Below are 15361 nucleotides of genomic sequence, written 5' to 3'. Positions count from 1 at the left end.
TTGAATTGGTTAAAAAAAATTTTTTTTAATGTTTGTTTATTTTGGAGAGAGACACAGAGTGTGAGCGGGGGAGGGGCAGAGAGAGAGAGAGAGACACTGAATCGCAAGCAGGCTCCAGGTTCCGAGCTGTCAGCACAGAGCCCCAGGCGGGGCTCGAACTCTCCCTGAGATCCTGACATGAGCTGAAGTGGGCGCTTAACAGACTGAGCCACCCAGGCGCCACTAAATTGGTTTTTTAAATCAAAGAAATACTAATGCAAAACCTCAAATATCGGAGCGCCTGCGTGGCTTAGTTAAGTATCTGACTTCAGCTTAGGTCATGATCTCATGGTTGGTGAGTTCCAGTCCCACACATCAGGTGAGCTCGAGCGGCCCTTTGGGTGAGCCCTGCTTCTCTCTCTCTCTCTTTCTCTCTAGCTCTCTCTCCACCCCCTGCCCCTGCCCATCCTGGGATTTTCTCTGCCCCTTGCTCACCTGCACCCCACACCCCCCTTGGAAAAAAAAAAAAAGCTCAAATATTACCTTAAGGGTAATACTGAAAAAGATCAATCCCTTGCTTTTCGTTTCTCCACCCCCAGATCCAGTTATCGTCTCCAAATGTTTTCAGCTTTTTTCTTCTGTTATGTACTTGTGTATTTTAAGGAATATACTTCTATTACCATACTTTTTTTTTTCCCTTAATTTTAACCATTACATAATAAGTTTCTACCGGGGAAGATGAGAATTTACTATCCCACCTTACCCTCAACACACTCCCCTCCCCCATTCTCTCAGTGTAAAATCAGGTCATAATTACAGGTCAGACCAGTATTCAGTGGGCACATATTGACAACCATGGAAATATTGTTCATTGTTAAGCCTTGTAGCAAACTATGGTCAGAGCAGAGCACAGATTTTAAAACTGTTTTTTATATTTAATGTTTTTATATTTTAATATAAATAGAAATGTTTTTATATTTTAATGTTTAATATAAATATAAATGTTTTTATATTTTAATGTTTATTTTTGAGAGAGAGAGAGAGCGCACGCACAGGCGGGGGAGGGGCGGAGAGAGGAGACACAGAATCTGAAAAAGGCTCCAGGCTCTGAGCTGTCGTGCGGAGCTCGATGTGCGGCTCGAACTCACAAACTGAGATCATGACCTGAGCTGAAGTCAGCTGCTTAACCCACTGAGCCACCCAGGTGCCATGGAGCAGAGCACAGATTTTAGTGTCAGACTGCCCAAGTTCGAATCTGGGCTGCGGTATTTATTAGCTATATGATATCATTCAAGTCATTTAACACTCTGTATCTCGTTTTCTTCATCATGGGCCCAGTACTAATTACCTCACAGGGTAATTATGAGGACTTTGAGATGCAGTGGCAGTTTTGTGTTTAGAACAGTGCCCAGCACTTGGAGACACAGTAAAAATTAGTTTTACTATCATGGTATCCTTTTCATATAAATTAGTTTTCTCCCTGAAGTTAATATTTAGAGTTCTTTTTCACTGGCTCAATTTTCATTGTACCTAGCTCTAATTTATCTGACAGAGTCGTGGAATCATTCTCAAAATGGTCAGCCACATCTGGTAGTCAGTCAGTTCCACTCATTTTGCTTTGGGGACGTCTGCCCTCCCACCGCAGCCTGAAATGCTTCCTCTTCAGGCCTGCTGTGAAGCACTTATTCTGGGTCATTATCCTGGGAATTTCTTTTTTTTTTTTTTTTCAATGTTTATTTATTTTTGGGACAGAGAGAGACAGAGCATGAACGGGGGAGGGTCAGAGAGAGAGGGAGACACAGAATCGGAAACAGGCTCCAGGCTCTGAGCCATCAGCCCAGAGCCTGACGCGGGGCTCGAACTCACGGACCGTGAGATCGTGACCTGGCTGAGGTCAGACGCTTAACCGACTGCACCACCCAGGCACCCCACCTGGGAATTTCTTTTACTCCTTTACTACCTTTTTTGTTGGATCCTCTGTTTCCTCGATCCCCGGTCTTTTACTGCCTTTACGTTGGTGGAACAGCTCCTAGGAAAGGAGGAGTAAGAGGTAAAACTCTTGAGACCTTGAATATCTGAAAATACTGTTATTCTGGGTTCTACCTTGAGTTGCCTGGACATAGAATTCTAGGTGAAGGGATTTCCCCCTTGAATTCTCAACACACTGCTTCCCTGTCTTCCAGCTTCCATGGTTGAGATGTCTTTATTAAGCTTCTGTTCTTATTCCTGATACTTACTGTGTGATCTGTTTTTCTCTCTTTGCAAGTTTTCTTTTTCTCCTTTCTTCTGAATTATCTTGATTTTTTTCCCCCTGACTTCTTCTTTTTATGTTTGTTTTGAACTAGTATGACTCACACATGGAATCAGAAGGCTTCTTTCTTTTGTTTGTGTTTTTTTTCCTGTCTTTTTAGAATTAACTCAGTGGGAAGACAATTCAGCTGTCTCCTAAATAAAAATTTGGGCAGTCCCATGTCATTTCCAATGACTCTTAATGAACAGTTATTTTTTTTTTAAGTTTATTTATTGGGGCACCTTGGTGGCTCAGTCAGTTAAGCATCCAACTTCGGCTCAGGTCATGGTCTCACAGTTCGTGAGTTTGAGTCCCATATCGGGCTCTCTGTTGTCAGCGCAAAGCTTGCTTTGGATCCTCTGTCTCCCTCTCTCTCTGCCCCTTCCCCAGTCATTCTCTCTCTCTTTCAAAAATAGGTAAACATTAGAAAAATAACATTTATTTATTTATTTATTTATTTATTTATATTTATTTATTTATTTAGAGAGCACATGTGTGCATAAGCAGGGGAGGGAGAGAATCCTAAGCAGGCTTTGCACTGTCAGAGTGGAGCCCAATGTGGGGCTCAAACTCCTGAACTGTGAGCTCAAATCAAGAATTGGAGGCTTAATTTACTAAGCCACCCAGGCACTCCCTTAATAAACAGTTATAAATAGAAAATCAGTTTAAAACACAAAACACATGGGGTGCCTGGGTGGCTCGGTCAGTCAAGTGTGGGACTTTGGCTCAGGTCATAATTTCATGGTTCTTAGGTTTGAGCCCCGTGTCAGGCTCTCTGCTGTTAGCACAGAGCCTGCTTTGGGATCCTCTGTCCCCCTCTCTGCTCCTCCCCCACTTGCATGCTCTCTCTCTCTCTTTCTCAAAAATAAACAAACTTTTAAAAAATTAGAAAAAAAAACCCATAAAACATACTACTAAGTCCTCGGGTAATTCCATCTGTGTAATAGCTAAAGCATCCAACTTTAAGTGACCACTACTGTCCCCTGGTTGGCTCTTTAAGCTGTGGGAGACCAGGGAAGGGGGTTCTAGCCCTTCCTCTGTCCTTTCCTACCTTTAGCATCCACCCCCTCACCCCTGTTGCTGATATCTGACCCCTCCACGGTTTAAACAGTGGAGGAGGAAGATAAGCCTGGAGGAAAGTACTAACTTTGCTAGTACTGCCATAAATTTGCATCATGCTCTCTGGATCTGGCATATGTTTAACTAACTTTCTTTTCTTTTTTTTTTTTTTCCCCTTGGATGCTCTTGTGGATTCAGTACAGGTTCAATTTCAAACTCTTGATTACCCTTCGCTTATCTTAGCTAGCTGTTTTCTGCTTGGTACATTTCTTGAAGGACTCATTCCGCACAGATTATTTTTGTAGGGTTTTCATTGTTCCCTCCTGGTGATCTCTTAGAAGTGATTACAGTGGTTGCACGTGTCTCTGTCACTCACACTTTTGTACACAGACCATGGGGGACAGGCATGTTTTTCTTACAGTCAGTGGGTTTGCAGTTAGTTATCAGCTGTGTCTCTGTATTCAGCCAGATTCACTCGTGGACATTTCCCAGGGGTGAGTTAAATACTATCAACTGTATCGCATTGATGGCTGGGGACACATATCCGGCTCTCTGAGTGGCCCTATCGAAGTCTCTCTCTTGACTTGAGGTTACCTGGAAGCATACCTCATCCCTCTTGGTGGTGGTGGCGATGAAGCGCCCATAGCAGTTTTTTCCCAAAGAAGTCCCTCTCTCAGTTTTCCTTTCTTTTGACCTGTTTTAGATCCTCAGTGTGAGTGAGGAGTTCAAGAATTGTGTAAACAGCCCATGGCTCTCTACTTTGAGGGATGTCCTAAATGTCACTTTGAAATCTGACATCTATTTCTGGGGCGCCTGGGTGGCTCAGTCGGTTAAGCATCCGACTTTGGCTCAGGTCGTAATCTCACAGTTTGTGGGTTTGAGCCAGGGTCGGGCTCTGTACTGAAGGCTCAGAGCCTGGAGCCTGCTTCAGATTCTGTCTGTCTGTGTGTCTGTCTCTCTCTCTCTGCCCCTCCCCCACCTGTGCTCTGTCTGTTAAAAAGAAAAAGAAATTTGACATCTATTACATCGCTTGTGCCTTACATCTTGTTACACCGGTCTTTGTCAAATGCTGCTGATCTTTGGTTGTCCATTTCCTGTTTAAGAATGAGACACTACAAGGTTAATTGGGAGCTCTGTGGTACAAGCAGAACTTGTTGACTGGTGGACTCAGCTGTGTGATACTCAGGTAGCATGCTGTAGGCATTTTGCTGGGAAACCCCTGTATATTATTATTATTTTAGGTCTTTTAGGGCTTGACACTCTCTGGTTTGATATTTCCAGAATTAATCACTACATTTTGTGGCAGGGTGGGGGATCTGATCTAACAGCTCTTCAGACTTCCAGCCAATCTTGTTTCCAGACTTGAAAACTATCTTGTACATTCACTCTCTGAGCCCCTCTGATGCTGTGGAACCCCAGCTTGCATTGCCTTGGTACCTCCCCTTTGCAAAAACGCAGGCTTCATTTTCTTGTTTCCTGCCAAGCTAGTTGCCACTCTTATACCTACTTAAAGTTTTGCAAAATTGTATTGATATCTCCTCTGTGGCATCTCCTCTCCTTTTCTCTTATTCCTTATGGGTGTTTCTAATGTAAATCATTCTTTATCATGTTGGTGGTATTTCAAGAGAGAATGAAAATAGTCCCATGTATCCTGCCCTTCACTGACATAGAGACTCACGTAAATGTCAGGCATGTTATTATGTATATTCCTAACTGTGAATCATTTAACCCCCACTGCAGTCTTGTAAGAATATTTTTATCCTACACGTAATCTAATTATAAATGGAAACACTGAGCGCCGGGAGGGAAAGTAATTTTCTTCAAGTTATACAGCTAGAGTCAAAGAGATGGAATTGAAACTCAGGTCCCATTTCTGCAGGTTCCATGCTTCTTCTACATCATCACAACTGCCGCTTGACATAGACTCCATTCTTCTTCTGCTGTTGGATATCTTCACTTTCTTGGCACCCACAAGGTTCACTTTATTTGACAATAGACCCAGATACAGTAGCACTGACATAATGCACTAGCAAAGTGCTTTGTAGTAATTTGCTTGTTCACTGAAGCTTGTTCAATGCTCTTCACAAATCATTAGGTATTTCGTTTCCAGATTGCACTTTAGTCAAGCAGGATTTTTTTTTTTTATTGGGATTTAATCTGAATCATATGAAAGTGTGTCGTGGTAAATTTGTACTGTACTGGTAGCCATAGAGGTATTAGAGTTAGTTGAGTAGAACAGTTAGCAAGTGAGTGCTGCCCATGGATGATTATGATATGGATGGGACGCCTGGGTGGCTCAGTCGGTTGAGCATCTGACTTTGGCTCAGGTCATGATCCCACAGTTTGTGGATTTGAACCCCACATTGGGTTCCGTGCTGACAGCTTGGAGCCTGGAGCCTGCTTTGGATTCTGTGTCTCCCTCTCTCTCTCTCTCTGCCCCTCTCCTGTTCATGGTCTATCTCGCTCTGTCTCAAAAATAAATATTAAAAAAACTTAAGATTATGATATGGAGGTTGCCTGAGAGCAGAACAATAGAACACAGGCATATTTCAAGAAGAGACAGAAGTTAGATCCAAGAGAAAATTATCCTATCCATAGGATGACCAGAAAGCACAATGAGGGTAGCTAATAATCACTGTTCTTGACTCCTGCCCCCTCTTAACAGACGAGGTGGATTGGGCCATTTATGACCTTACATACTCACCAGACCACACTTAAAACATTTACTGATACACCTGACAAAAGAAGGCCATTTATTAATCAGATGCTCCTCCTAGCTTATATTTTTGTTTTTATCTTTTGCTTTCTGCAAATGGGCCTCCTGCCATATGGTTGGTCCGTTAATTAGGTGGCATCCGCCTCACCGCGAGTCACATAGTCATACAGAGTTTCTATAATGACAGCTTAACCACCGAGCCTTCCGGGAAATTAAATTCATCTGCATTTTTGTTTCAGTTCAGAAAGTTCCTCTTTAGGGCTCAACTTTCTAAGCTATCAGGCCTTAGCATCCTCCCGTGGGGACCAGGTCCTCAGTGCCTGTGTCTTTCTTTTTTAATTGTTCATTATCCAGGCCATGCAGGTGCTCCCTAATTTCCCCTGTGGTTAAGAGCCTCACCAGAGTATAGACACCTCTCTCTCTCTCTGTGACACTTTTAATTGTTAGTGTTTCTCATCCGTCCTCCAGAGGTAATTGGCCCCAGAGAGAGCCTCCAGGAAAGTGACTGCTGAAACTTTCTCAGTTTATTGGATCACTAAATGCGGGGGCATCACAGCAACTTTGGCTGATTGCTTTTGATTCCTCTCCTGAGACTCACCAGAGGTGGTTCCTTCCCTGCTGTGTCATTCTGGAGACCAGCTACCCTGCAAATGCCTAGATGAGGGTCATTCCTAGGTCAGTTGGCATGTCTTAACGATTTTCTCAAGTAACACCCATTTATAGGCAAGTTCAGTTTTATGTCGCTTGCTTTATGGAGCATCATTGCAAATTCTTGGGCCCCCACCCCAGATCTGCTGAACCAGAAACTTTGGCGGGGTGGGGGGGGGGTGGGGGTGGGTAGGGCCAAGCAAATCTGCATATTGACAAGCTCTCCAGGTGTTGGATGCATGCTGAAGTTTCACAAATACCATGCCACACAAAAGCAAGGATTGCGGGTGCTGGTTTGTTTTCCTTAAATGGTAGGCCTTCCTGCATGCTATTGTCCTTGATCAGACCTAGACATTCTTTGACAAAGTGGGGGGTGGGGGGGAGTAAGCTCTTCTCTGTCTCAGGGCCTTAGAAGAACACAGAACAGCTTATAAAATTATTAGTTTAGATTTTTAGATCTGTAGGCCTCAGAAGTCCATTCAATTGTCCGTACTTCAAAGATAGCATAGCTGAACAAAGCAAGGGATATCAAAAAGTGACCAGAGATAATAGGAAGACTGAAGTTGCATGATTTGGGTCCCAACCCCTGGCTCCTCCTACTGCCTTTTTGGATCTGGCTGCTAGTAATCAAAATGGGTTCCTAGCAACCGTGTTTCATGGGTGGGCCGCTTTTCAATGCCCTTGCGTACTTTGCTTACCTGTTCTTTTGGCGGGAGTACAGGTAGAACCCTCATATTTACAAAGCTATTGGGTTATGATATTTAGGCTCAGCTGATACTATCAGTCCCCACACAGAGGTCAAGACTAGGGGTGCGACACTGAAGTTAGTCTTTGAAGTTAGGCCTAGATTTGGACCTTAGGTCCTCTACTGGCTAGTTCGTTATATGTGATTTCTCTGAGCTTCCCTTTTCTCACTTGTAAGATGGGAGGGTTGCTGCGAAGACTTTAATTTCAATTAGTACCGTAGGCAGAGCCTTCGGTTGAAACCAGGACAAAGCAGGTGCTGCATAAACAGGGTTGCCAACAGTCACCTTCGTTTTAGGCAGACTCTCCTGATAAATGGTAAGGAGAGCTCCTTTCAGAAAAGTCCACCTATTTATACATAATCTAGTTAGTCCTGGAGAGGCTCTAAATGACACATATTCTGGAGCTGATGGTGTCAATAGTGTAATATCGTTCACACATCTGCTCATTCAATAAACATTTATTAAGCCACTGCCCTGTGTGTGTCAGGCACTGTTCTAGGTCCTAGGGATACAGTGACAAAAAACACGGTTCCTACCCTCACGGTGCAGGTGCTCTAGCGAGAGAGACAGACAATAATCAAACTAGCCAACTAATTAACTAACTCTACTTATAAGTCACTTATAACTTTACACGTTAGGACAGACAGTGATAGGGTGCTGTTTGAGATAGGGTACTTGGGTCAGTTGCTCTTTTAAGCAGGTCCCCCCCTCAGTTAAGTGAAGGCCCAAGCCCTCTGGGAATCTTGGGGAGGTGATTTTCCAAGCAGAGGGAACATATTACTTAAATAGGTGCTTGAAGATGAATTAGTTTGTTATATTTTTCTTTTTTTAATGTAAAGACATAAAAAGACAGTGCAGAAATCTTCACTTATAACCAATTACCTTGTTAACCTCATGCAACATAAAAACTAATATTTTTCTTCATTTGTTAATATTTATGCATACCTAAGTTAAGTGTACCTAAAATTCCTTCTTTTTCACTTAAGCGTTTCCTCACATGGTTTCATACTTTTATAATAATAAATTTTAATAATATCAATTATTCCATTCAGGCTTTATGTAAACAAATTATAAAAGATTATGTGCTGAAAGATGTTTATTGAAGCTTTATTTGTAGTACCAAATATTGTAAACAACTATGTTCATAATAGTAGATTACCTCTTGTGTATTAGTAAGGCTGCTATGAATTTCTTTAAACATAACATTTTCTTCTTTTGAATATTTGTATGGATTAATTCCCAGGAGAAAGATATCTATGTCTTTTTTTTTTTTAATTCTTGATACGCATTACCAAATATTTTCCCAAAAGAATACTAACATTTAACTTTCTCACCAGGAATATATAAATATGTGACTCACTCCATGTATTTTCCAGTATTGGGTAGACTTAACACTGTTTTTACTACTTAGCTAAAATTAGAAACTAAACTACTAATTAGAAAAAATTAGAACTTTACTTTTTTCTTCTGAATTTCATGGCTTACTAATGTTGAATATATTACTACTAAAAGTATTTCTTCTTGTGCTATTTGTCTCTTTGTGAGGAGGACTTATTTTAAGGGGTTTAAAAAAATTAATCACTTTGGGTTTCTCATCCTTCTTTATCCAGACATAGGATGTATAAGACTCAAGCCCAGGGTTTTCTAGCATGAGCCCAACAGTGAAAATGTCCAGTATTAAAGAGAAAGCTCTTACATTTCAACAAATTGATTAAATTTTTTTGTTATGGAAATTGCTTGCTGCCTGGCTTCACCAAGTGTCCGTGTTTCACTGAACTAAAATCCTCTACCCTCTACCCACCTATCTACCCCATTTTCTTGCTGGAATATTTAAAAGCAAATTGTAGAAATCTTGTCACCTCACCATTAAATACTTCAGCATGCATCTGAGAAGGACAGAAGGACTTTTTTTTTTTTAACATAACTACTTTCACACTTGATGAAGTTATTAATTCCTCATTATCATTTAAAACCCATATCTAAATTTCTCAGGTTTCTTTTTTTAAATTAATTTATTTAAATTCAAGTTAGTTAATATACAGTGTAGAATTGGCTTCAGGAATAGAGCCTAGTGATTAATCATCACTTATATATAACACCCAGTGCTCATCCTAACAAGTGCCCTCCTTAATGCCCATCACCCATTCAGCCCATTCCCCTCCCCTGCCATCCACCTCCCCTCCAGCAACCCTCAGTTTGTTCTCTGTATTTAAGAGTTTCTTATGGTTGGCCTCTCCCTCTGTTTTTGTCTTATTTTTCCTTCCCTTCCCCTATGATCATCTGTTTTGTTCCTTAAATTCCACATATGACAGAAATTATATATTTGTCTTTCTCTGACTGACGGATTTCACTTAGCATAATATGCTCTAGTTCTGTCCATGTTGTTGCAGATGGCAAGATTTCATTCTTTTTGATTGCTGAGTAGTATTCCATTGTGGATACACACACACACACACACACACACACATACATATATATAACACATCTTCTTTATCCATTCCTCGGTTGATGGGCATTTGGGCTCTTTCCATAATCCAGCTATTGTTGATAGCGCTGCTATAAACATGGGGGTGCATGTGCCCCCTTGAATCAGCATTTTTGTGTCCTTTGGATAAATATCCAGTAGTGCTGGGTCATAGGATAGTTCTGTTTTTAATATTGTGAGGAATCTCCACACTATTTTCCAGAATGGCTATACCAGTTTGCATTTCCACCAATAATGCAAGAAGGTTCCCCTTTCTCCACATCTGAGCCAACATCTGTTGTTCTTGTGTTTTTAATTTTAGCCATTCTGACAGGTGTGAGGTAATAGCCCATTATGGTTTTGCTTTGTATTTCCCTGATGGTGAGCAATGTTGAGCATCTTTTCATGTGTCTGTTAGCCATCTGATGTCTTCTTTGGAAAAGTGTCTATTCATGTCTTCTGCCCATTTCTTCACTGGATTATGTGTTTTTCAGGTGTTGAGTTTGGTAAGTTCTTTATAGATTCTGGGTATTAACCCTTTATCCAACATGTTATTTCCAAATATCTTCTCTCATTCCATCCGCTGCCTTTCAGTTTTGTTGATTGTTTCCTTTGCTGTGCAGAAGATTTTATCTTGAAATACCAATAGTTCATTTTTGCTTTTGTTTCTCTTGCCTCTAGTTACTTGTCTCATAAGAAGTTGCTGTGACTGAGGTCTAAGAGGTTGCTGCCCATTTTCTCCCCTAGGATTTTGATGGTTTCCTTTCTCACATTTAGGTCTTTCATCCATTTTGAGTTCATTTTTGTGTATGGTGTAAGAAAGTGGTCCAGTTTCATTCTTCATGTTGCTGTTCCAGATTTCCCAGCACCATTGGCTGAAGTGACTGTCTTTTTTCTGTTGGATACCCTTTCCTACTTAGTAAAGATGAGTTGGCCATACATTTGTGGGTCCATTTCTGTTCCATTAATCTATGAGTCTTTTTTAAAAGTACCAGTATCTTACTGTCTTGAAGACTACAGCTTTGTAATACAGCTTAAAGTCCAGAATTGTGATGCCTCTAGCTTTGGTTTTCTTTTTCAACATTACTTTGGCTATTTGGGGTCTTTTTGGTTACCTACACATTTTAGAATAGTTTGTTCTAGCTCTGTGAAGAATGCTGGTGTAATTTTGATAGGGATTGCATTGAACGTGTAGATTGCCTTGGGTAGTATAGACATTTTATCAATATTTGTTCTTCCAATCCATGAGTGTGGCATGTTTTTCCATTTCTTTGTGCCTTATTCAATTTCTTTCATAAGGTTTCTATAGTTTTCAGCGTACAGATCTTTTATGTTAGATTTCTAAAACACGTCATTTACTTTGTTTATTTGAATCAGTTGGGTCCAAGGAAAGTGTATGCATTGCACTTGATGGTTTTATCTCTCAGAATAAAAATCCTGTAATGATCTTCTCTTCCCTTTTTTAAATACCATTGGTTTCTTAAGAAACTGGAACCTATGTCTTATTAAATGTTCTTGATTTGACTGGCTGCTTCCTCACAATGTTGTTTAACTTACTTGCTTTCGTCCACCCTCCCCCTATTCTTTTGAGATATATTTGGCAAACATTTTCTTCAGTTTATCCTGTGTTGGCTTTGCTTATGGTACTTTTGGTCATGCACAAGTCTTTGATATGGTATTTTTAATGGAGCTAAATTTATTGATGTTTAACTTGCTTTTGATATTTGAGCCATTTTTACCACAGTTTTCTCATTCCTGGTTTAAAGAGGAACCCACTCATTTTTGCTTAAGTCTTTATATTATTACATCTAGAACCTTGCATCCATTTGGAAGTTATTATTTCGTATTACCTTCTTTTTAAATATTAGGCACTTTTCTTCAGGGCCTGTTTTAGGTACTAGAGGGACTTAATGGGACAAGACCAGGGATATCTCATTTCAGAGCTAATGCTCCAACAATGGAGGACAGACCACAAAGATAGTTTCAGATCGTGCTAAATACTAGAAAGATGATTTTTAAAAGAGATGAAGTGAGGGTGCCTGGGTGGCTCAGTCAGTTAAGCTTCTGACTTCAGCTCAGGTCATGATCTCGCAGTTCGTGGGTTCGAGCCCCACATTGGGCTCTGTGCTGACAGCTCAGAGCCTGGAGCCTGCTTCAGATTCTATGTCTCTCTGTCTCTCTGCCCCTCCCCCACTCATGCTCTGTCTCTCTCTTTCTCAAAAAATGAATAAACATTTAAAATAAAAATTTTAAAAATTAAAAAAAATGAAGTGATGGATATGGGCCGATGAGAGGCCTCTGTGATAAGGTGGTATCTGAGCTGATTGCTGAATCATAAGGTGAGATGGGCCATGCCAAGTCCTGGGTAGTAAAGGCACGGAGGAGGAATAGACTCTAATACTAACTACTAGGGATAAGCCAGGCACAGCACTAACGCACTCGTCCCCCATTATCTCCTGTATTCTTATAATGAGCCATTGAGGTCAGTATCTATTATTGGCCCCGCTTTGAATATGAGGACACTGGGTTCAGGAAAGCCGAAATCATTGGCTTCTTCTCAGCCTCCCACTTGGCGGAAGGTATCACCCTGCACCTTGATTTTGCCCCTCCAGGCTTTCACGAGAAGGACAAGAAGCCGTACTGCCGGAAGGATTTCTTAGCCATGTTCTCACCCAAGTGCGGTGGCTGCAACCGCCCAGTGTTGGAAAACTACCTTTCAGCCATGGACACCGTCTGGCACCCGGAATGCTTTGTTTGTGGGGTCTGTATACTCACTCACCTGTCGGATTTAGGGAAAGTCGGGAGTCCTCCTCTCTGAGAGGCCAGGACGCCAGCTGGTAAGAGGGTTCACAGCTCGGGGTGAGGATTTGATGTGAAGCTCAAGGAGGCACAAAACACAGCGCCCCCCGTGGGCGTGTTTGCTTGCGTGCTTTGCAAGCGGGTAATATCCTCGCCTCCATCCACCAGATAACTGGCAGGAATTTTAAGGCTGCGGTTTCACTTTGCTGATGTTCTGTTTCTTGACATCTGCATCCCTTTTCTTTCTCTTCGGCCCCCCACCCCCACCCCAGGACTGCTTCAGCAGTTTTTCTGCTGGATCCTTCTTTGAACTGGACGGACGTCCCTACTGTGAGCTGCATTACCACCAGCGCCAAGGAACACTGTGCCGCGGGTGCGGGCAGCCCATCACCGGCCGCTGCATCAGTGCCATGGGCCACAAGTTCCATCCTGAGCACTTTGTCTGTGCTTTCTGCCTGACACAGTTGTCAAAGGGCGTCTTCAGGGAGCAGGATGACAAGACCTACTGTCAACCCTGCTTCCACAAACTCTTCCCACTGTAATCTCAGCTGACCCCACGGTCCCCACAGATGCCCTGTAAAGTTTAAACCAGGAGAGCGAAGAGTACTCTGTTATTACCGCTCTTCTCAGTGGGCATAGAGAGAAAGTAAATAGATCTAGAAAGAACCTTCTAGATGTTACATGGCTAGGCTTGCAGTCTTAGGTTTTAGATTTCTAGTCTTTTTTTTTTTTTTTAAATCGGGTACTTGGATCTAGATCTAGGTCCTGCTGTTAGTGCCTCTGCAGATGCGTCTTCCACATGCACACATTTATTTCACCGCTGGTTTTCTCCCATTTTCACCCCAGGGACGACCCTGCCCATGTCTTCTCTCCTGTGGCCCTTATAACTGGGCCCTTTCACACCTCCCTGGTTTCCCTCTGGGACTCACTTTCCTTTGACCGCTGCATTATCCTTGCTGTCAGCAGTCCTGAGGCCCCTCCCAAGTTCCCTTCATCTCTCTTCAGTATATTTCTCTTTTTCAAGAGGATGTCGGTTTTAACTGGACTACTTTGAGTACCAACATCACTGATAAATAAAACGGCTTTTAGTTTTAATGTCTTGCTGTCATGTTTAGAGATAAACTTCCGCTTCCTGGGTTATATACTAGGTACTATGTGCAATTAAATTCACATCATATCTCTTGTTTACTTCCACACAATAGGCACTTTGTTTTAATCAAAAGAAATTGAAAGGAGGGATTCCTGTTCACTAAGTTTTCTCTTAATCTGGGCCCTTAACATTCATTTCATCTTAGTTTTTGCATCGAGGTGATTGAATCATCTTAAAAGATGGCAAAGCTCCTTAAAATTGTTTTTGTCACTTTGTTCTTGCGGTTTGTGGGTTTGAGCCCCAAGTTGGTCTCTGTGCTCACAGCTCAGAGCCTGGAGCCTGCTTCTCCCTCCCTTTGTTTACCTAAAGTGAAAAAACAGATCTCCACTAGACACTTGAAAATTCTTATTTGCCTATGTATGCATTGCTACAAACTCATAAAATTGTATGTATTAAATATGTCCATTTTTTATATCAATTATATCTCAATAAAGCTTTTTTTTTTTAAATGAAACATCTTCCTCAACTTCACAGTTCTCTCAAAAAGACAAGATAGCTGTTTTATCTCTCAAGGAAGTTGCTATGAAGGATCTTAGATATTTTCCAGTTTGGATTAGGAAATCCAAGCCCCAAAGACAATCTCCATTTAGCTATTTGTTCCTCTGCAAACTATCATAAGTAAATTTGTGAAAAAGCTTGTCAGCTATTAAAGAAATCTGACTTTCTCATGCCCTATTTCAAGTAAACTTCAGAATGAGTCCTTCCTCAAAGGAGATATTGATATTGATATCTGTACTATGTCTTTCTTACCATGGTCTTAAAATAATTGTGTAATTACTTGAAAAAACAGCAACAATAACAACAACAACCCGGAGTTTAAGTTACTGAGGAAAATTCCTTTATCCGAGGTATTTTTAAAAATAGGACCAATTTATGGGGCCCCTGGGTGGCTCAGTCGGTTAAGTGTCCGACTTTGCCTCAGGTCATGATCTCACGGTCTGTGAGTTTGAGCCCCATGTCTGGCTCTGTGCTGACAGCTCAGAGCCTGGAGCCTGCTTTAGATTCTGTGACTCCCTCTCTCTCTGCCCCTCCCCTGCTCATGCTCTGTCTCTGTCTCTCAAAAAATAAATAAACATTAAAATTAAAAAAAAATAGGACCAATTTAAGGGTCTTTAGACCAATATGGGAAACGACTTCTTAGAGAATGATTCTTGTTAAACTTGATCACATCTGTCTCCTTTGAGGAAATGGATCATCAGGGGGTTTTTGAGAATTAAAAGGAAGTGGTAACGGTTAATAAAATAGGAACTTCAACACATCCATGCTATGTGGGAGGTCATGCAGGGAGCCATCGGACCTCCTGCCCTGTTTGGTTGAGTACCAGACTAAACAAAGTATTCATTCTCCTTTTAAACATCTTCTTTACAATGTCTGCACCCTATGATGTCACATGCAGGTGTCAATATGACAGTGCTCATGGTTGCCTTGGCAATTTGACAAAATGCACTTGAGGTTTTAGCCTTTAAGAAAGAATGTTCAGGTGCTAACACTTTTTTTTTAAGGATTAGCT

The 15361-nt window shown here is 41.4% G+C and overlaps 1 protein-coding gene across 1 annotated transcript in view; it reads left to right on the top strand.

Annotated features, from left to right (window-relative positions):
- Nucleotides 1–13796, top strand: part of LPXN (leupaxin) — a 37588-nt gene extending 23792 nt beyond the window's left edge. Inside the window, exons 8-9 of the mRNA XM_043581204.1 lie at nt 12515–12663; nt 12974–13796. Coding sequence (XP_043437139.1) covers nt 12515–12663; nt 12974–13243 — 419 coding nt within the window. The 3' untranslated portion in view covers nt 13244–13796. The remainder of the gene's footprint in view (nt 1–12514; nt 12664–12973) is intronic.
- Nucleotides 13797–15361: the final 1565 nt, after the last annotated feature.

Source organism: Prionailurus bengalensis, chromosome D1, assembly GCF_016509475.1.
Source record: "Prionailurus bengalensis isolate Pbe53 chromosome D1, Fcat_Pben_1.1_paternal_pri, whole genome shotgun sequence".
Lineage (NCBI taxonomy): Eukaryota > Metazoa > Chordata > Mammalia > Carnivora > Felidae > Prionailurus > Prionailurus bengalensis.
This window is presented reverse-complemented; position numbering and strand designations above follow the sequence as displayed.